General features: G+C 65.0%; 2 protein-coding genes across 4 annotated transcripts in view; one reads left to right on the plus strand and one right to left on the minus strand.

Annotated features, from left to right (window-relative positions):
* DDX31 (DEAD-box helicase 31) overlaps window positions 1-19,092 on the plus strand; it is a 142,887-nt gene that overhangs the window by 94,880 nt on the left and 28,915 nt on the right. For 2 of the 3 annotated variants that reach the window (XR_010119915.1, XR_010119916.1), the window contains exon 20: window positions 1,537-1,693. Coding sequence is in view for 1 of the 3 variants with exons in the window: in XM_063635734.1 (XP_063491804.1) it covers window positions 1,537-1,603 (67 nt within the window). In the remaining 2 variants the exon portion in view is untranslated. Of the gene's footprint in view, window positions 1-1,536; window positions 3,808-19,092 lie in introns of those variants that run through there. The other variant, XM_063635734.1, reaches the window with a different exon arrangement.
* Window positions 3,316-19,092, minus strand: part of CFAP77 (cilia and flagella associated protein 77) — a 176,562-nt gene continuing 160,785 nt past the window's right edge. The window contains exon 6 of the mRNA XM_055270599.2: window positions 3,316-4,262. Within this exon, the coding sequence (XP_055126574.1) occupies window positions 4,140-4,262 (123 nt within the window). The 3' untranslated portion in view covers window positions 3,316-4,139. The remainder of the gene's footprint in view (window positions 4,263-19,092) is intronic.

Consider the following 19,092-nt stretch of genomic DNA (forward strand, 5'->3'; position numbering starts at 1 on the left):
CCTGGAAGTCTGTCCTGCCCCTGTATGGATGCTAAGTAGCTCTACCACCCTTTGTCTTCTCCTGGATGTTCCAAGGGGGACCTCCTGGCCCTGTCTGCAGTCCCTTGCTGGGAAGTAGATCACTTCCCTCCTGCCCAGTGGCAGCCACCATAGGAGTCAAGAGCTGAACCTCAACAGTACCAGAACTAGAGTTCAAGAACAAATCAGAAAAAAAAAAAAAAAAAAAAAAATGCAAGGGAGACAGACCCAAGGAGTGGGAGCCTCTTTAGTCAAGATTTTGTGCAATCGGTATCTCAGCCTGCCATTTCTTCTCAAGAAATGGTGGTGGGTGAAGACTCTGCCTCATCTCCAGGTGTCCTTAAGCCTGCCCATCTTCGTGAGTCCTCTTCCCAACAGCTCCATCTCCACGCTCTGGCACCTAGTCCCACACTTGCCCCGTCCACCTTGCCAGGTGCACATAAGCCTCCCTCTCACCTTGGAGGGGACTTCAGAGAATTTCAAGCAGGCCAGGTGAGGGCCCAGACCAGCTGCCTCCCTAGGCCTGTGGAAACAGTGCCTGTGGACCTCTTTGGTTAAACCTCCTATGAGGTGTTGCCAAGAAGGTCAACCAGGAGGTAGAATGTTCCTAAATGCCAACCAGTGAGGAAATTAGCCAAAACGGAGGCACAAAGTCATACCTCCAGCGACACTCACGCTCACCCGGCATCTGTTGGTGTGTGATTGGGAGGACTTGGGATGGAAAGCTAGGCTATCCCCATTTCCATCCATCTTTCATTGGGAAGGGGTTTTGGGGGGCAGTCTCTGGAACGTGTCGTGGACGTCACTGGCCTGGGAGAGTTCACTGCCCTGGCTTCTTGAGTGGACTCAGGCTTCCACTTTCCACCTATGAAGTTGAGGAAATGGCAGTGGAGGGAGATGAACAAGATGATGCCCAAGGCCCTTCCAGGCTGGACGCTGTGGGGACTCTATCCGGGTCATAAAGGGCAGGTAGTTGCCCCAGCCAGGGTCAGCTCAGGTGAGGACAGGGGTTTGGCCGAGGTGACAGGATACCCAAGAAGGTAGAATCAGGCCAGAATCAGACTCCGGGCTTTGTGCAGTCACAGATAATCAATGAGGCGGGAAGAACCAGGCTTGGTGGGGGAAGGACGCCAGGAGAGAGGGAAGGGCCGGGAATCTCCACCGCCTCTGACTCAGACTCGCCAGCGGGTGGCGCTGTAGGACAAGGAGCTGAGGGTCTCTCCAGTGAGCGCTGCTTCTTGCCTGGTCTGAGAGCACCCAGAGGACTCCAGAGAGTACCCAGGGTGATGCTCCCAGGGCATCTGCCGCAGCCCTAGCGGGTCCCACAGCAAATGGGGCAAGGAGTGATTGGAGAAACAAAAGAGATTTCCTAGCTGAGCCTGTCCTGCCTGCCTCGGCCCAGGTCCTGGGGAAAAGCAGGCCTGGGAGGTCATCTCTCTCTGTTGCCACAGTGGGGCCAATTTTGGGTTCTTCGGGAAACTCTTCTGCCTCCTGATGTGCCCCCTCCCCTTTCCGTAGAGGATTTCAGCGCGAAAGAGTGGCCTTGATTCAAAATGTACTTCAGTTTCTGGATGTATCTGGATGAGAGCCCTATGTCCCCGTGAGCGTCCTGGCCTGCCCAGTCCCTCAGTCATTCACAGGACTCTGGTCGATGCCTCTGCAGTGTCCTTCAGTGGTAAGAAAAAAAAATAATTCATATTAATCTATTGCTTAAAAGTGCCAGTTCTTGTGCTAATCACATCGTACACATTCTTTAATGGTCACCTAATTTAGCTTGAAGACACGGTCTGTGATGTGTGGGGTCCTGTCTCTGAGATGAGGCACAGAGAGGATAGGACTGTTGCTCAAGATTACACGGAAATTGCTGGGCAGAGCTGGGCTTCACACTCTTCTGCGGTACGGCGTGCTACCGCCTGCTCAGGGCCAGCCCACTCAGACTCTGCCTGCTTGGGAGATTGGAGGGATAAAGGAAAATGAGTATTGAAGACTTTTGGCTTCCACAGCTGGGTAGATAGATAGTGGTCTCACTTATGAGATAGGAAAGACAGAGGGAGAAGTAAGTTTGGCAGGAAAAAAAAATCAAGTGTCTGCCTTGGCCATGGTGGTTAACAATGAATGCCAGACACTCAAGGGGAGACGCTGAGTGGGCAGTTGGATAAATGAGTCTGGGGGTTGGGCATGGTGGCTCATGCCTGTTATTCCAGCACTTTGGGAGGCTGAGGCGGGTGGATCACCTGAGGTCAGGAGTTTGAGACCAGCCTGCCCAACATGGTAAACCCCATCTCTACTAAAAATACAAAAATTATCTGGGCATGGTGGCATGCGCCTGTAATCCCAGCTACTCAGGAGGCTGAGGCAGGAGAATTGTTTGAACCTGGTAGGCAGAGGCTGCAATGAGCTGAGATTGCACCACTGCACTCCAACCTGGGCGACAGAGCGAGACTCCATCTCAAAAAATAAATTAATTAAAATAAAATAAAAAAAGAGCCTGGGGTTCCCAGGTTGAAGATCAACATTAAGAAATCCTGGGCTGGGGCCAGGTGCGGTGGCTCATGCCTGTAATCCCAGCACTTCAGGAGGCTGAGGCGGGCGGATCACGAGGTCAGGAGATCGAGATCATCCTGGCTAATGTGGTGAAACCCCGTCTCCGCTAAAAATATTTAAAAAATTAGCCGGGCCTGGTGGCGGGCACCTGTAGTCCCAGCTACTCTGGAAGCTGAGGCAGGAGAATGGCGTGAACCCAGGAGGTGGAGCTTGCAGTGAGCCGAGATCGCATCACTGCACTCCAGCCTGGGCGACAGAGTGAGACTGTTTAAAAACAAAAAAGAAATCCTCGGCTGGGCGCGGTGGCTCATGCCTGTAATCCCAGCACTTTGGGAGGCCAAGGCGGGCAGATCACGAGGTCAAGAGATCAAGACCATCCTGGCCAACGTGATGAAACCCCGTCTCTACTAAAAATACAAAAATTAGCTGGGTGTGGTGGTACGCGCCTGTAGTCCCAGCAACTCGGGAGGCTGAGGCAGGAGAATCACCTGAACCCGGGAGGCAGAGGTTGCAGTGAGTTGAGATTGCGCCCCTGCACTCCAGCCTGGCGACAGAGCGAGACTCTGTCTCAAAAAAAAAAAAATCCTCAGATTAGAAATGATATTTAAAACTTGAAAATTTGCCTCCTCAAAAAAGGTGTGGCTGGAATGTTTTGGAGGTTCGCTTACCTTGAGAGGTCTCTATGTGGCATCACCCTCATTTGATGGCTCTGAGGCTGGTTTGCTCACTGGTTTTCAAATGAAGACACAAAAAGAGGATGACAAATAGCATTTTTAATTTAAAATAGATCAGCATAAAATTTGCAGAGAGAAGCCAAAGAACACATGGAAAGACCGAGTGAGGAAGTGCCCAGGAATTCGGCTGAGAAGCTCAGCAGCCTGTGTTCGGCAGTCTACCCCCTGACCCGGAAAGCTCTCTTTTTCCAGAGGGGGTTGACCTTCCAGAGTCAGTCCTGGGGGAGGAGTCCATCTTGGCCTGCTTGATTGACGGGGCCCCAGCACTGAGGAGGCGGGGGCAGGCTCGAGTAATGAACCATTGGCTCTTCCTGCTGTCAGAGGTCCCAGAGAGATAATACTGCCGTGATGAGACATCAGGCATCCCAAAAAGAGCAATTAAAACTCATGTTTGGAATAGAAAATGAGGGCTTTCAAAGCACGTCACTGTCATGCTTTCTGCAGCAAATACACAGGTCGTTCTTAACACTTAATGGGCAGAGCCATGGAATCGACCATTAGCCTGGAGTCTGGAGTCTAAAAAATTGTCTTGTAATTTGGGCTTGTCTTGGCAGGTGAGGGCTTGAGAAGAGGCAAGATGAGCCTGCCCTAGGAGGAGAAGGAGGAGGAAGAGGAGGAGGAGGCTTCAGGTAGAGGGTCACTGGGGCTAAGTGGAGACTAATGTTGGCTAACCTAAAAGCGGGGACTTTTACCAAAAACAATTAACCTAAGACTTGAATCTGAGCTCCTTGAAGCAGAACCTGCATAAAAATGGGGGAATGTCAGGGTTGGGGCAAGATAGGGAGTCCTTCTGGGAATTTTCCACTATGTCAAGATGGCTTCTCGTGGCAGGGGAGGGAGGGGCTAGGGGTGGGTGTAGTTGCCCATCCGCAGGGTCCCCTGGCGCACGGCACACTCTTCCTGTTGGGCTTTGAATGCTCTCTGGCGATCGGCCTCGGTGGGGAACGTATCAAGGTGGCGGCCCACCTGTGGATAGAAGGGAAGAGTGGGTGGGTGAGGGGAGGCTTCGGTGCAGCTCATTCCAGTTGCTCCCCTTGCCTGCCCCCTACTTCAATCTTAGAGTAATGATAAAAATAGCTGTAAGAGGGAGGAAGTCACAGCAAGTGCTGTGAGCCGAGAGCAGGGGCTGCCTGGGGGAACTGTTCGTCCTTCTGTCCCGCTGCTTGCTGGGGAAGACACAGACAGAACAAAAGTCGCCAGGCCATGACCAGACGACCGTGCAATGGGACCTAGTAGCCAGTGTCCTTCACACACTACTTTTCCACCATTAAAAACCCCAAACAAGCCACCCTCTCCAAGGGGGTCCTCCTGACCCCGTCTGCACTCCCTTGATGGGAATTAGATCACTTCCCTCCTGCCCGGTGGCAGCCACCATAGGAGTCAAGAGCTGAACCTCAACATCACCAGAACTAGAGCTCAAGAATACATCAGAAAAACAAACAAAAAAATGCAAGGGAGACAGATTCAAGGAGTGGGAGCCTCTTCAGTTAAGATTTTGTGCAATCGGTATCTCAGCCTGCCGTTTCTTCTCAAGAAATGGTGGTGGGTGAAGACCCCGCCTCGCCTCCTGGTGTCCGCTGTGTCTGTTACATCACCTCCAAGTGCCACAAAATCCATCCCATTAACTGAGCACAACATCCTCCTGCCTCGGTATTTCTCCTTTGGGATAACCTAAGGGCGGCACAGGGTGGAAAGGGTTTGGGCTCACGTGGTCATTCCTGCATCTGGTCTTCTATCCATCTGTTAATTCATGAAATGCATGTTTATTGAACACAACTCTGTGTCAGATGTGGGGGATACGGCAGTAAACCAGACAGACTCGGCTCTACCCTCGTGGAGCTTTTAATCTAGAGGGAGAGCAGACGTCCAGCAGGAACTACACAGCTATTTCATTACAATGGACAGAGGGCTGGGGAGTGCGCAGTGAGAACAAATTGGGCGGGTCCTGGGGAAGAGATGCGTACAGAGGGTCTCGAAGGATGGGTTGGGATTCCAGGGCAAAGGGGGTAGCGTGCATGCTGGCCCTGGGGTACAAGAGAGCTCAAATTTGTGAGGGGATGCAGTGGCTGGGTAGAGGGCGGGCAGGGCAGGTCCTGTTTGGATTTGCAGGAGCAGCCAAAGGCTCTGCAGTGGGTTCAGGATAAAGCAGGACCCATGCCTGGGACAGCCACAGGGTGCTTGTCAAGAATCTAGGCCAGGGTTGACCACCCCGGAGTGGTTAGCTAAGCCCACAGCGCTGCAGGTTAGGGTGAAGAAAGGTGACACAAGAAGAAAAATGTGGGCAGAGAGGATGAAATATTAAAAGGGGATAGAGGGGCCCTTCCTTCCTTCTTTCTTTCTTCTTTCCTCTTTCTTTTCTTTGTTTCTTTCCTTTGTTTCTTTCTTTCCTTTGTTTCTTTCTTTCTTTCCTTTGTTTCTTTCTTTCTTTCCTTTGTTTCTTTCTTTTTTCTTTTTCTTTCTTTCTCTCTTTCTTTTTCTTCCCTCTCTGGCCCAGGCTGCAATCTAGTCGGCTCGCTGGAGACTCCCTGCCTCCGGCTCCCGTGATTCTCCTGCCCCGCGGGCTGCCTGGGATTGCTGGCGCGCGCCACCACCGCTGCCTGCTTTTTCTCCTTTGGCTGGAGGCGCGGTTTCGCCATGTGGGCCAGGCTGGGCTGCAGCTCCTGACCCCAAGTGCTCTGCCCGCCTCGGCCTCCCGAGGTGCTGGGACTGCAGACGGAGTCTCGCTCACTCGGTGCTCGGTGTTGCCGGGGCTGGAGTGCGGTGGCGAGATCTTGGCTCCCTGCAGCCTACGCCTCCCAGCTTCCCGCCTTGGCCTCCCAGGGTGCTGGGATTGCAGCCCCTGCCCAGCCGCCGCCCCATCTGGGAGGTGGGGAGCGTCTCTGCTCCGCCGCCCCTCTGCCCGGCCGACCCGTCTGGGAAGTGAGGAGCGCCTCTGCCCGGCCACCCATCGTCTGGGAAGTGAGGAGTGCCCCTGCCCGGCCACCCATCGTCTGGGAAGTGAAGAGCGCCTCGGCCGGCCACCCATCGTCTGGGAAGTGAGGAGAGCCTCTGCCAGGCCGCTCCGTCTGGGAAGTGAGGAGCGCCTCTGCCCGGCCGCCTCGTCTGGGAAGTGAGGAGCGCCTCTGCCCGGGCGCCCCGTCTGGGAAGAAGTGAGGAGCGCCTCTGCCCAGGCGCCCCGTCTGGGAAGAGGTGAGGAGTGCCTCTGCCCGGCCGCCCCGTCTGGGAAGTGAGGAGCGCCTCTGCCCGACAGCCCCGTCTGGGAAGTGAGGAGCGCCTCTACCCGGCCGCCCCGTCTGGGAAGTGAGGAGCGCCTCTGCCCGGCCGCCCATCGTCTGGGAAGTGAGGAGCGCTTCTGCCCGGCCGCCCGTCGTCTGGGAAGTGAGGAGCGCCTCTGCCGGCCGCCCCGTCTGGGAAATGAGCGCCTCTGCCCGGCCGCCCCGTCTGGGAAGTGAGGAGCGCCACTGCCCAGCCGCCCATCGTCTGGGAAGTGAGGAGCGCCTCTGCCCGGCCGCCCATCATCTGGGAAGTGAGGAGCGCCTCTACCCGGCCGCCCCGTCTGGGTAGTGAGGAGCGCCTCTGCCCGGCAGCCCCGTCTGGGAAGTGAGGAGCGCCACTGCCCGGCCGCCCCGTCTGGGAAGTGAGGAGCGCCTCTGCCCGGCCGCCCATGGTCTGCGAAGTGAGGAGCGCCTCTGCCCGGCCACCCATCGTCTGGGAAGTGAGGAGCGCCTCTGCCCGGCCACCCATCGTCGGTGAAGTGAGGAGCGCCTCTGCCCGGCCACCCATCGTCTGGGAAGTGAGGAGCGCCTCTGCCCGGCCGCCCCGTCCGGGAAGAAGTGAGGAGCGCCTCTACCCGGCTGCCCCGTCTGGGAAGTGAGGAGCGCCTCTGCCCGGCTGCCCCATCCGGGAAGAAGTGAGGAGCGCCTCTGCCCGGCCACCCTGTCTGGGAATTTAGGTGCTCCTCTGCCCAGCCACCCAGTCGGGGAAGAAGTGAGGAGCGCCTCTGCCCGGCCTCCCCATCCGGGAAGAAGTGAGGAGTGCCTCTGCCCGGCTACCCATCGTCTGGGAAGTGAGGAGCGCCTCTGCCCGGCTGCCCCGTCTGGGAAGTGAGGAGTGCCTCTGCTCGGCCACCCATCGTCTGGGAAGTGAGGAGCGCGTCTGCCCGGCCGCCCATCGTCTGGGAAGTGAGGAGCGCCTCTGCCCGGCCGCCCCGTCTGGGAAGTGAGGAGCGCCTCTGCCCGGCCACCCCGTCTGGGAAGTGAGGAGCGCCACTGCCCGGCCGCCCCATCTGGGAAGTGAGGAGCGCCTCTGCCCGGCTGCCCATCGTCTGGGAAGTGAGGAGCGCTTCTGCCCGGCCGCCCTGTCTGGGAAGTGAGGAGCGCCTCTGCCCGGCCGCCCGTCTGGGTAGTGAGGAGCACCTCTTCCCGGCCGCCACGTCTGGGAAGTGAGGAGCGCCTCTGCCCGGCTACCCATCGTCTGGGAAGTGAGGAGCGCCTCTGCCCGGCTGCCCCGTCTGGGAAGAAGTGAGGAGCGCCTGTGCTCGTCCGCCCCGTCTGGGAACAAGTGAGGAGCGCCTGTGCCCGGCCACCCTGTCTGGGAAGTGAGGAGCGCCTCTGCCCGGCCGCCCCATCTGGGAAGTGAGGAGCGCCTCTGCCCGGCCGCCCATCGTCTGGGAAATGAGGAGTGCCTCTGCCCGGCCGCCCCGTCTGGGAAGAAGTGAGGAGTGCCTCTGCCCGGCCGCCCCGTCTGGGAAGTGAGGAGCGCCACTGCCCGGCCGCCCCATCTGGGAAGTGAGGAGCGCCTCTGCCCGGCTGCCCATCGTCTGGGAAGTGAGGAGCGCCTCTGCCCGGCAGCCCCGTCTGGGTAGTGAGGAGCGCCTCTGCCCGGCCTCCCCATCTGGGAAGAAGTGAGGAGTGCCTCTGCCCGGCTACCCATCGTCTGGGAAGTGAGGAGCGCCTCTGCCCGGCTGCCCCGTCCGGGAAGAAGTGAGGAGCGCCTCTGCCCGGCCACCCTGTCTGGGAATTTAGGCGCTCCTCTGCCCAGCCACCCAGTCGGGGAAGAAGTGAGGAGCGCCTCTGCCCGGCCTCCCCATCCGGGAAGAAGTGAGGAGTGCCTCTGCCCGGCTACCCATCGTCTGGGAAGTGAGGAGCGCCTCTGCCCGGCCGCCCCATCTGGGAAGTGAGGAGCGCCTCTGCCCGGCCGCCCCGTCTGGGAGGTGAGGAGTGCCTCTGCTCGGCCACCCATCGTCTGGGAAGTGAGGAGCGCGTCTGCCCGGCCGCCCATCGTCTGGGAAGTGAGGAGCGCCTCTGCCCGGCCGCCCCGTCTGGGAAGTGAGGAGCGCCTCTGCCCAGCCACCCCGTCTGGGAAGTGAGGAGCGCCACTGCCCGGCCACCCCGTCTGGGAAGTGAGGAGCGCCACTGCCCGGCCGCCCATCGTCTGGGAAGTGAGGAGCGCCTCTGCCCGGCCGCCCATCATCTGGGAAGTGAGGAGCGCCTCTGCCCGGCCGCCCCGTCTGGGTAGTGAGGAGCGCCTCTGCCCGGCAGCCCCGTCTGGGAAGTGAGGAGCGCCACTGCCCGGCCGCCCCGTCTGGGAAGTGAGGAGCGCCTCTTCCCGGCCGCCCCGTCTGGGAAGTGAGGAGCGCCTCTGCCCGGGCGCCCCGTCCGGGAAGAAGTGAGGAGCGCCTCTGCCCGGCTACCCATCGTCTGGGAAGTGAGGAGCGCCTCTGCCCGGCCGCCCCGTCTGGGAAGTGAGAAGCGCCTCTTCCCGGCCGCCCCGTCTGGGAAGTGAGGAGAGCCTCTGCCCGGGCGCCCCATCCGGGAAGAAGTGAGGAGCACCACTGCCCGGCCGCCCCGTCTGGGAAGTGAGGAGCGCCTCTGCCCGGCTGCCCATCGTCTGGGAAGTGAGGAGCGCCTCTGCCCGGCCGCCCGTCTGGGCAGTGAGGAGCGCCTCTGCCCGGCCACCCATCGTCGGCGAAGTGAGGAGCGCCTCTGCCCGGCCACCCATCGTCTGGGAAGTGAGGAGCGCCTGTGCCCGGCTACCCATTGTCTGGGAAGTGAGGAGCGCCTCTGCCCGGCCTGCCCGTCTGGGAAGAGGTGAGGAGCGCCTCTGCCCGGCCGCCCCGTCCGGGAAGACGTGAGGAGCGCCTCTGCCCGGCCGCCCCGTCTGGGAAGAGGAGAGGAGCGCCTCTGCCCGGCTGCCCCGTCTGGGAAATGAGGAGCGCCTCTGCCCGGCCGCCCCGTCTGGGAAGAAGTGAGGAGCACCTCTGCCCGGCCGCCTCGTCCGGGAAGAAGTGAGGAGCGCCTCTGCCCAGCTGCCCCTTCCGGGAAGAGGAGAGGAGCGCCTCTGCCCGGCTGCCCCGTCTGGGAAGTGAGGAGCGCCTCTGCCCGGCCGCCCCGTCTGGGAAGTGAGGAGCACCTCTGCCTGGCCGCCCTGTCTGGGAAGTCAGGAGCGCCTCTGCCCGGCGGCCCCGTCCGGGAAGAAGTGAGGAGCGCCTCTGCCCTGCCGCCCCGTCTGGGAAGTGAGGAGCGCCTCTGCCCGGCCACCCATCGTCTGGGAAGTGAGGAGCGCTTCTGCCCGGCCGCCCATCGTCTGGGAAGTGAGGAGCACCTCTGCCAGCCACCCCGTCTGGGAAGTGAGGAGCGCCTCTGCCCGGCCGCCCCATCTGGGAAGTGAGGAGCGCCTCTGCGCGGCCGCCCATCATCTGGGAAGTGACGAGCGCCTCTACCCGGCCGCCCCGTCTGGGTAGTGAGGAGCGCCTCTGCCCGGCAGCCCCGTCTGGGAAGTGAGGAGCGCCACTGCCCGGCCGCCCCGTCTGGGAAGTGAGGAGCGCCTCTGCCTGGCCGCCCATGGTCTGCGAAGTGAGGAGCGCCTCTGCCCGGCCACCCATCGTCTGGGAAGTGAGGAGCGCATCTGCCCGGCCACCCATCGTCTGGGAAGTGAGGAGCACCTCTGCCTGGCCGCCCCATCCAGGAAGAGGTGAGGAGCGCCTCTGCCCGGCCGCCCCGTCCGGGAAGACGTGAGGAGCGCCTCTGCCCGGCCGCCCCGTCCAGGAAGAGGTGAGGAGCGCCTCTGCCCGGGCGCCCCGTCCGGGAAGTGAGGAGCGCCTCTGCCCGGCCGCCCCGTCTGGGAAGAATTGAGGAGCGCCTCTGCCCAGCCACCCCGTCTAGGAAGAAGTGAGGAGCGCCTCTGCCTGGCCTCCCCGTCCGGGAAGAAGTGAGGAGCGCCTCTGCCCGGCCTCCCCGTCCGGGAAGAAGTGAGGAGCACCTCTGCCCGGCCTCCCCGTCCGGGAAGAAGTGGGGAGCGCCTCTGCCCGGCCACCCATCGTCTGGGAAATGAGGAGCGCCTCTGCCCGGCCACCCCGTCCGGGAAGAAGTGAGGAGCACCTCTGCCCGGCCACGCATCGTCTGGGAAGTGAGGAGCGCCTCTGCCCGGCCGCCCCGTCTCGGAAGTGAGGAGCACCTCTTCCCGGCCGCCCCGTCTGGGAAGTGAGGAGCGCCTCTGCCCGGCCGCCCCGTCTGGGAAGTGAGGAGCGCCTCTGCCCGGCCACCCATCGTCTGGGAAGTGAGGAGCGCATCTGCCCAGCCACCCATCGTCTGGGAAGTGAGGAGCACCTCTGCCTGGCCGCCCCATCCAGGAAGAGGTGAGGAGCGCCTCTGCCCGGCCGCCCCGTCCGGGAAGACGTGAGGAGCGCCTCTGCCCGGCCGCCCCATCCAGGAAGAGGTGAGGAGCGCCTCTGCCCGGGCGCCCCGTCCGGGAAGTGAGGAGCGCCTCTGCCCGGCCGCCCCGTCTGGGAAGAATTGAGGAGCGCCTCTGCCCAGCCACCCCGTCTAGGAAGAAGTGAGGAGCGCCTCTGCCCGGCCTCCCCGTCCGGGAAGAAGTGAGGAGCGCCTCTGCCCGGCCTCCCCGTCCGGGAAGAAGTGAGGAGCACCTCTGCCCGGCCTCCCCGTCCGGGAAGAAGTGGGGAGCGCCTCTGCCCAGCCACCCATCGTCTGGGAAATGAGGAGCGCCTCTGCCCGGCCACCCCGTCCGGGAAGAAGTGAGGAGCACCTCTGCCCGGCCACGCATCGTCTGGGAAGTGAGGAGCGCCTCTGCCCGGCCGCCCCGTCTCGGAAGTGAGGAGCACCTCTTCCCGGCCGCCCCGTCTGGGAAGTGAGGAGCGCCTCTGCCCGGCCGCCCCGTCTGGGAAGTGAGGAGCGCCTCTGCCCGGGCGCCCCGTCCGGGAAGAAGTGAGGAGCACCTCTGCCCGGGCGCCCCATCTGGGAAGTGAGGAGCGCCTCTGCCCGGCCGCCCCGTCTGGGAAGTGAGGAGCGCCTCTGCCCGGCTGCCCCATCCGGGAAGAAGTGAGGAGCGCCTCTGCCCGGCCACCCTGTCTGGGAATTTAGGCGCTCCTCTGCCCAGCCACCCAGTCAGGGAAGAAGTGAGGAGCGCCTCTGCCCGGCCTCCCCATCCGGGAAGAAGTGAGGAGTGCCTCTGCCCGGCCGCCCCATCTGGGAAGTGAGGAGCGCCTCTGCCCGGCCACCCCGTCTGGGAAGTGAGGAGTGCCTCTGCCTGGCCACCCATCGTCTGGGAAGTGAGGAGCGCGTCTGCCCGGCCGCCCATCGTCTGGGAAGTGAGGAGCGCCTCTGCCCGGCCGCCGCGTCTGGGAAGTGAGGAGCGCCTCTGCCCGGGCGCCCCGTCCGGGAAGAAGTGAGGAGCGCCTCTGCCCGGCTACCCATCGTCTGGGAAGTGAGGAGCGCCTCTGCCCGGCCGCCCCATCTGGGAAGTGAGGAGCGCCTCTGCCCGGCCTCCCCATCTGGGAAGACGTGAGGAGTGCCTCTGCCCGGCTACCCATCGTCTGGGAAGTGAGGAGCGCCTCTGCCCGGCCGCCTCGTCTGGGAAGTGAGGAGCGCCTCTGCCCGGGCGCCCCGTCCGGGAAGAAGTGAGGAGCGCCTCTGCCCGGCCACCCCGTCTGGGAATTTAGGCGCTCCTCTGCCCAGCCACCCAGTCGGGGAAGAAGTGAGGAGAGCCTCTGCCCGGCCTCCCCATCTGGGAAGAAGTGAGGAGTGCCTCTGCCCGGCTACCCATCATCTGGGAAGTGAGGAGCGCCTCTGCCCGGCCGCCCCATCTGGGAAGTGAGGAGCGCCTCTGCCCGGCCGCCCCGTCTGGGTAGTGAGGAGCGCCTCTGCCCGGCCACCCATCGTCGGCGAAGTGAGGAGCGCCTCTGCCCGGCCACCCATCGTCTGGGAAGTGAGGAGCGCCTCTGCCCGGCCGCCCCGTCCGGGAAGAAGTGAGGAGCGCCTCTACCCGGCTGCCCCGTCTGGGAAGTGAGGAGCGCCTCTGCCCGGCTGCCCCATCCGGGAAGAAGTGAGGAGCGCCTCTGCCCGGCCACCCTGTCTGGGAATTTAGGTGCTCCTCTGCCCAGCCACCCAGTCGGGGAAGAAGTGAGGAGCGCCTCTGCCCGGCCTCCCCATCCGGGAAGAAGTGAGGAGTGCCTCTGCCCGGCTACCCATCGTCTGGGAAGTGAGGAGCGCCTCTGCCCGGCTGCCCCGTCTGGGAAGTGAGGAGTGCCTCTGCTCGGCCACCCATCGTCTGGGAAGTGAGGAGCGCGTCTGCCCGGCCGCCCATCGTCTGGGAAGTGAGGAGCGCCTCTGCCCGGCCGCCCCGTCTGGGAAGTGAGGAGCGCCTCTGCCCGGCCACCCCGTCTGGGAAGTGAGGAGCGCCACTGCCCGGCCGCCCCATCTGGGAATTGAGGAGCGCCTCTGCCCGGCTGCCCATCGTCTGGGAAGTGAGGAGCGCTTCTGCCCGGCCGCCCTGTCTGGGAAGTGAGGAGCGCCTCTGCCCGGCCGCCCGTCTGGGTAGTGAGGAGCACCTCTTCCCGGCCGCCACGTCTGGGAAGTGAGGAGCGCCTCTGCCCGGCTACCCATCGTCTGGGAAGTGAGGAGCGCCTCTGCCCGGCTGCCCCGTCTGGGAAGAAGTGAGGAGCGCCTGTGCTCGTCCGCCCCGTCTGGGAACAAGTGAGGAGCGCCTGTGCCCGGCCACCCTGTCTGGGAAGTGAGGAGCGCCTCTGCCCGGCCGCCCCATCTGGGAAGTGAGGAGCGCCTCTGCCCGGCCGCCCATCGTCTGGGAAATGAGGAGTGCCTCTGCCCGGCCGCCCCGTCTGGGAAGAAGTGAGGAGTGCCTCTGCCCGGCCGCCCCGTCTGGGAAGTGAGGAGCGCCACTGCCCGGCCGCCCCATCTGGGAAGTGAGGAGCGCCTCTGCCCGGCTGCCCATCGTCTGGGAAGTGAGGAGCGCCTCTGCCCGGCAGCCCCATCTGGGTAGTGAGGAGCGCCTCTGCCCGGCCTCCCCATCTGGGAAGAAGTGAGGAGTGCCTCTGCCCGGCTACCCATCGTCTGGGAAGTGAGGAGCGCCTCTGCCCGGCTGCCCCGTCCGGGAAGAAGTGAGGAGCGCCTCTGCCCGGCCACCCTGTCTGGGAATTTAGGCGCTCCTCTGCCCAGCCACCCAGTCGGGGAAGAAGTGAGGAGCGCCTCTGCCCGGCCTCCCCATCCGGGAAGAAGTGAGGAGTGCCTCTGCCCGGCTACCCATCGTCTGGGAAGTGAGGAGCGCCTCTGCCCGGCCGCCCCATCTGGGAAGTGAGGAGCGCCTCTGCCCGGCCGCCCCGTCTGGGAGGTGAGGAGTGCCTCTGCTCGGCCACCCATCGTCTGGGAAGTGAGGAGCGCGTCTGCCCGGCCGCCCATCGTCTGGGAAGTGAGGAGCGCCTCTGCCCGGCCGCCCCGTCTGGGAAGTGAGGAGCGCCTCTGCCCAGCCACCCCGTCTGGGAAGTGAGGAGCGCCACTGCCCGGCCACCCCGTCTGGGAAGTGAGGAGCGCCACTGCCCGGCCGCCCATCGTCTGGGAAGTGAGGAGCGCCTCTGCCCGGCCGCCCATCATCTGGGAAGTGAGGAGCGCCTCTGCCCGGCCGCCCCGTCTGGGTAGTGAGGAGCGCCTCTGCCCGGCAGCCCCGTCTGGGAAGTGAGGAGCGCCACTGCCCGGCCGCCCCGTCTGGGAAGTGAGGAGCGCCTCTTCCCGGCCGCCCCGTCTGGGAAGTGAGGAGCGCCTCTGCCCGGGCGCCCCGTCCGGGAAGAAGTGAGGAGCGCCTCTGCCCGGCTACCCATCGTCTGGGAAGTGAGGAGCGCCTCTGCCCGGCCGCCCCGTCTGGGAAGTGAGAAGCGCCTCTTCCCGGCCGCCCCGTCTGGGAAGTGAGGAGAGCCTCTGCCCGGGCGCCCCATCCGGGAAGAAGTGAGGAGCACCACTGCCCGGCCGCCCCGTCTGGGAAGTGAGGAGCGCCTCTGCCCGGCTGCCCATCGTCTGGGAAGTGAGGAGCGCCTCTGCCCGGCCGCCCGTCTGGGCAGTGAGGAGCGCCTCTGCCCGGCCACCCATCGTCGGCGAAGTGAGGAGCGCCTCTGCCCGGCCACCCATCGTCTGGGAAGTGAGGAGCGCCTGTGCCCGGCTACCCATTGTCTGGGAAGTGAGGAGCGCCTCTGCCCGGCCTGCCCGTCTGGGAAGAGGCGAGGAGCGCCTCTGCCCGGCCGCCCCGTCCGGGAAGACGTGAGGAGCGCCTCTGCCCGGCCGCCCCGTCTGGGAAGAGGAGAGGAGCGCCTCTGCCCGGCTGCCCCGTCTGGGAAATGAGGAGTGCCTCTGCCCGGCCGCCCCGTCTGGGAAGAAGTGAGGAGCACCTCTGCCCGGCCGCCTCGTCCGGGAAGAAGTGAGGAGCGCCTCTGCCCAGCTGCCCCTTCCGGGAAGAGGAGAGGAGCGCCTCTGCCCGGCTGCCCCGTCTGGGAAGTGAGGAGCGCCTCTGCCCGGCCGCCCCGTCTGGGAAGTGAGGAGCACCTCTGCCTGGCCGCCCTGTCTGGGAAGTCAGGAGCGCCTCTGCCCGGCGGCCCCGTCCGGGAAGAAGTGAGGAGCGCCTCTGCCCTGCCGCCCCGTCTGGGAAGTGAGGAGCGCCTCTGCCCGGCCACCCATCGTCTGGGAAGTGAGGAGCGCTTCTGCCCGGCCGCCCATCGTCTGGGAAGTGAGGAGCACCTCTGCCAGCCACCCCGTCTGGGAAGTGAGGAGCGCCTCTGCCCGGCCGCCCCATCTGGGAAGTGAGGAGCGCCTCTGCGCGGCCGCCCATCATCTGGGAAGTGACGAGCGCCTCTACCCGGCCGCCCCGTCTGGGTAGTGAGGAGCGCCTCTGCCCGGCAGCCCCGTCTGGGAAGTGAGGAGCGCCACTGCCCGGCCGCCCCGTCTGGGAAGTGAGGAGCGCCTCTGCCTGGCCGCCCATGGTCTGCGAAGTGAGGAGCGCCTCTGCCCGGCCACCCATCGTCTGGGAAGTGAGGAGCGCATCTGCCCGGCCACCCATCGTCTGGGAAGTGAGGAGCACCTCTGCCTGGCCGCCCCATCCAGGAAGAGGTGAGGAGCGCCTCTGCCCGGCCGCCCCGTCCGGGAAGACGTGAGGAGCGCCTCTGCCCGGCCGCCCCGTCCAGGAAGAGGTGAGGAGCGCCTCTGCCCGGGCGCCCCGTCCGGGAAGTGAGGAGCGCCTCTGCCCGGCCGCCCCGTCTGGGAAGAATTGAGGAGCGCCTCTGCCCAGCCACCCCGTCTAGGAAGAAGTGAGGAGCGCCTCTGCCTGGCCTCCCCGTCCGGGAAGAAGTGAGGAGCGCCTCTGCCCGGCCTCCCCGTCCGGGAAGAAGTGAGGAGCACCTCTGCCCGGCCTCCCCGTCCGGGAAGAAGTGGGGAGCGCCTCTGCCCGGCCACCCATCGTCTGGGAAATGAGGAGCGCCTCTGCCCGGCCACCCCGTCCGGGAAGAAGTGAGGAGCACCTCTGCCCGGCCACGCATCGTCTGGGAAGTGAGGAGCGCCTCTGCCCGGCCGCCCCGTCTCGGAAGTGAGGAGCACCTCTTCCCGGCCGCCCCGTCTGGGAAGTGAGGAGCGCCTCTGCCCGGCCGCCCCGTCTGGGAAGTGAGGAGCGCCTCTGCCCGGCCACCCATCGTCTGGGAAGTGAGGAGCGCATCTGCCCAGCCACCCATCGTCTGGGAAGTGAGGAGCACCTCTGCCTGGCCGCCCCATCCAGGAAGAGGTGAGGAGCGCCTCTGCCCGGCCGCCCCGTCCGGGAAGACGTGAGGAGCGCCTCTGCCCGGCCGCCCCATCCAGGAAGAGGTGAGGAGCGCCTCTGCCCGGGCGCCCCGTCCGGGAAGTGAGGAGCGCCTCTGCCCGGCCGCCCCGTCTGGGAAGAATTGAGGAGCGCCTCTGCCCAGCCACCCCGTCTAGGAAGAAGTGAGGAGCGCCTCTGCCCGGCCTCCCCGTCCGGGAAGAAGTGAGGAGCGCCTCTGCCCGGCCTCCCCGTCCGGGAAGAAGTGAGGAGCACCTCTGCCCGGCCTCCCCGTCCGGGAAGAAGTGGGGAGCGCCTCTGCCCAGCCACCCATCGTCTGGGAAATGAGGAGCGCCTCTGCCCGGCCACCCCGTCCGGGAAGAAGTGAGGAGCACCTCTGCCCGGCCACGCATCGTCTGGGAAGTGAGGAGCGCCTCTGCCCGGCCGCCCCGTCTCGGAAGTGAGGAGCACCTCTTCCCGGCCGCCCCGTCTGGGAAGTGAGGAGCGCCTCTGCCCGGCCGCCCCGTCTGGGAAGTGAGGAGCGCCTCTGCCCGGGCGCCCCGTCCGGGAAGAAGTGAGGAGCACCTCTGCCCGGGCGCCCCATCTGGGAAGTGAGGAGCGCCTCTGCCCGGCCGCCCCGTCTGGGAAGTGAGGAGCGCCTCTGCCCGGCTGCCCCATCCGGGAAGAAGTGAGGAGCGCCTCTGCCCGGCCACCCTGTCTGGGAATTTAGGCGCTCCTCTGCCCAGCCACCCAGTCAGGGAAGAAGTGAGGAGCGCCTCTGCCCGGCCTCCCCATCCGGGAAGAAGTGAGGAGTGCCTCTGCCCGGCTACCCATCGTCTGGGAAGTGAGGAGCGCCTCTGCCCGGCCGCCCCATCTGGGAAGTGAGGAGCGCCTCTGCCCGGCCACCCCGTCTGGGAAGTGAGGAGTGCCTCTGCCTGGCCACCCATCGTCTGGGAAGTGAGGAGCGCGTCTGCCCGGCCGCCCATCGTCTGGGAAGTGAGGAGCGCCTCTGCCCGGCCGCCGCGTCTGGGAAGTGAGGAGCGCCTCTGCCCGGGCGCCCCGTCCGGGAAGAAGTGAGGAGCGCCTCTGCCCGGCTACCCATCGTCTGGGAAGTGAGGAGCGCCTCTGCCCGGCCGCCCCATCTGGGAAGTGAGGAGCGCCTCTGCCCGGCCTCCCCATCTGGGAAGACGTGAGGAGTGCCTCTGCCCGGCTACCCATCGTCTGGGAAGTGAGGAGCGCCTCTGCCCGGCCGCCTCGTCTGGGAAGTGAGGAGCGCCTCTGCCCGGGCGCCCCGTCCGGGAAGAAGTGAGGAGCGCCTCTGCCCGGCCACCCCGTCTGGGAATTTAGGCGCTCCTCTGCCCAGCCACCCAGTCGGGGAAGAAGTGAGGAGAGCCTCTGCCCGGCCTCCCCATCTGGGAAGAAGTGAGGAGTGCCTCTGCCCGGCTACCCATCATCTGGGAAGTGAGGAGCGCCTCTGCCCGGCCGCCCCGTCTGGGAAGTGAGGAGCGCCTCTGCCCGGCCGCCCCGTCTGGGAAGTGAGGAGTGCCTCTGCCCGGCCACCCATCGTCTGGGAAGTGTGGAGCGCGTCTGCCCGGCCGCCCATCATCTGGGAAATGAGGAGCGCCTCTGCCCGGCCGCCCCGTCTGGGAAGTGAGGAGCGCCTCTGCCCAGCCGCCCCGTCTGGGAAGTGAGGAGCACCACTGCCCGGCCGCCCCGTCTGGGAAGTGAGGAGCGCCTCTGCCCGGCCGTCCCGTCTGGGAAGTGAGTAGAGCCTCTGCCCGGCCGCCCGTCTGGGTAGTGAGTAGCGCCGCTGCCCGGCCACCCATCGTCTGGGAAGTGAGGAGCGCCTCTGCCCGGCTACCCATCATCTGGGAAGTGAGGAGCGCCTCTGCCCGGCCTGCCCGTCTGGGAAGAGGTGAGGAGCGCCTCTGCCCGGCCGCCCCATCCGGGAAGACGTGAGGAGCGCCTCTGCCCGGCTGCCCCGTCAGGGAAGAGGTGAGGAGCGCCTCTGCCCGGCCACCAGCCGCCCAGTCTGGGAAGTGAGGAGCGCCTCTGCCCGGCCGCCCCATCTGGGAAGAAGTGAGGAGTGCCTCTGCCCGGTCGCCTTGTCCGGGAAGAAGTGAGGAGCACCTCTGCCCGGCCGCCCCATCCGGGAAGAAGTGAGGAGCGCCTCTGCCCGGCCGCCGCGTCTGGGAAGTCAGGACCGCCTCTGCCTGGCCGCCCCGTCTCGGAAGTGAGGAGCACCTCTTCCCGGCCGCCCCGTCTGGGAAGTGAGGAGCGCCTCTGCCCGGCCGCCCCGTCTGGGAAGTGAGGAGCGCCTCTGCCCGGCCGCCCCGTCCGGGAAGAGGTGAGGAGGGCCTCTGCCCGGCCGCCCCATCCGGGAAGACGTGAGGAGCGCCTCTGCCCGGCTGCCCCGTCAGGGAAGAGGTGAGGAGCGCCTCTGCCCGGCCACCAGCCGCCCAGTCTGGGAAGTGAGGAGCGCCTCTGCCCGGCCGCCCCATCTGGGAAGAAGTGAGGAGTGCCTCTGCCCGGTCGCCTTGTCCGGGAAGAAGTGAGGAGCACCTCTGCCCGGCCGCCCCATCCGGGAAGAAGTGAGGAGCGCCTCTGCCCGGCCGCCGCGTCTGGGAAGTCAGGACCGCCTCTGCCTGGCCGCCCCGTCTCGGAAGTGAGGAGCACCTCTTCCCGGCCGCCCCGTCTGGGAAGTGAGGAGCGCCTCTGC

This window comes from Symphalangus syndactylus, chromosome 3 (genome assembly GCF_028878055.3).
Source record: "Symphalangus syndactylus isolate Jambi chromosome 3, NHGRI_mSymSyn1-v2.1_pri, whole genome shotgun sequence".
Taxonomy (NCBI): Eukaryota; Metazoa; Chordata; class Mammalia; order Primates; family Hylobatidae; genus Symphalangus; species Symphalangus syndactylus.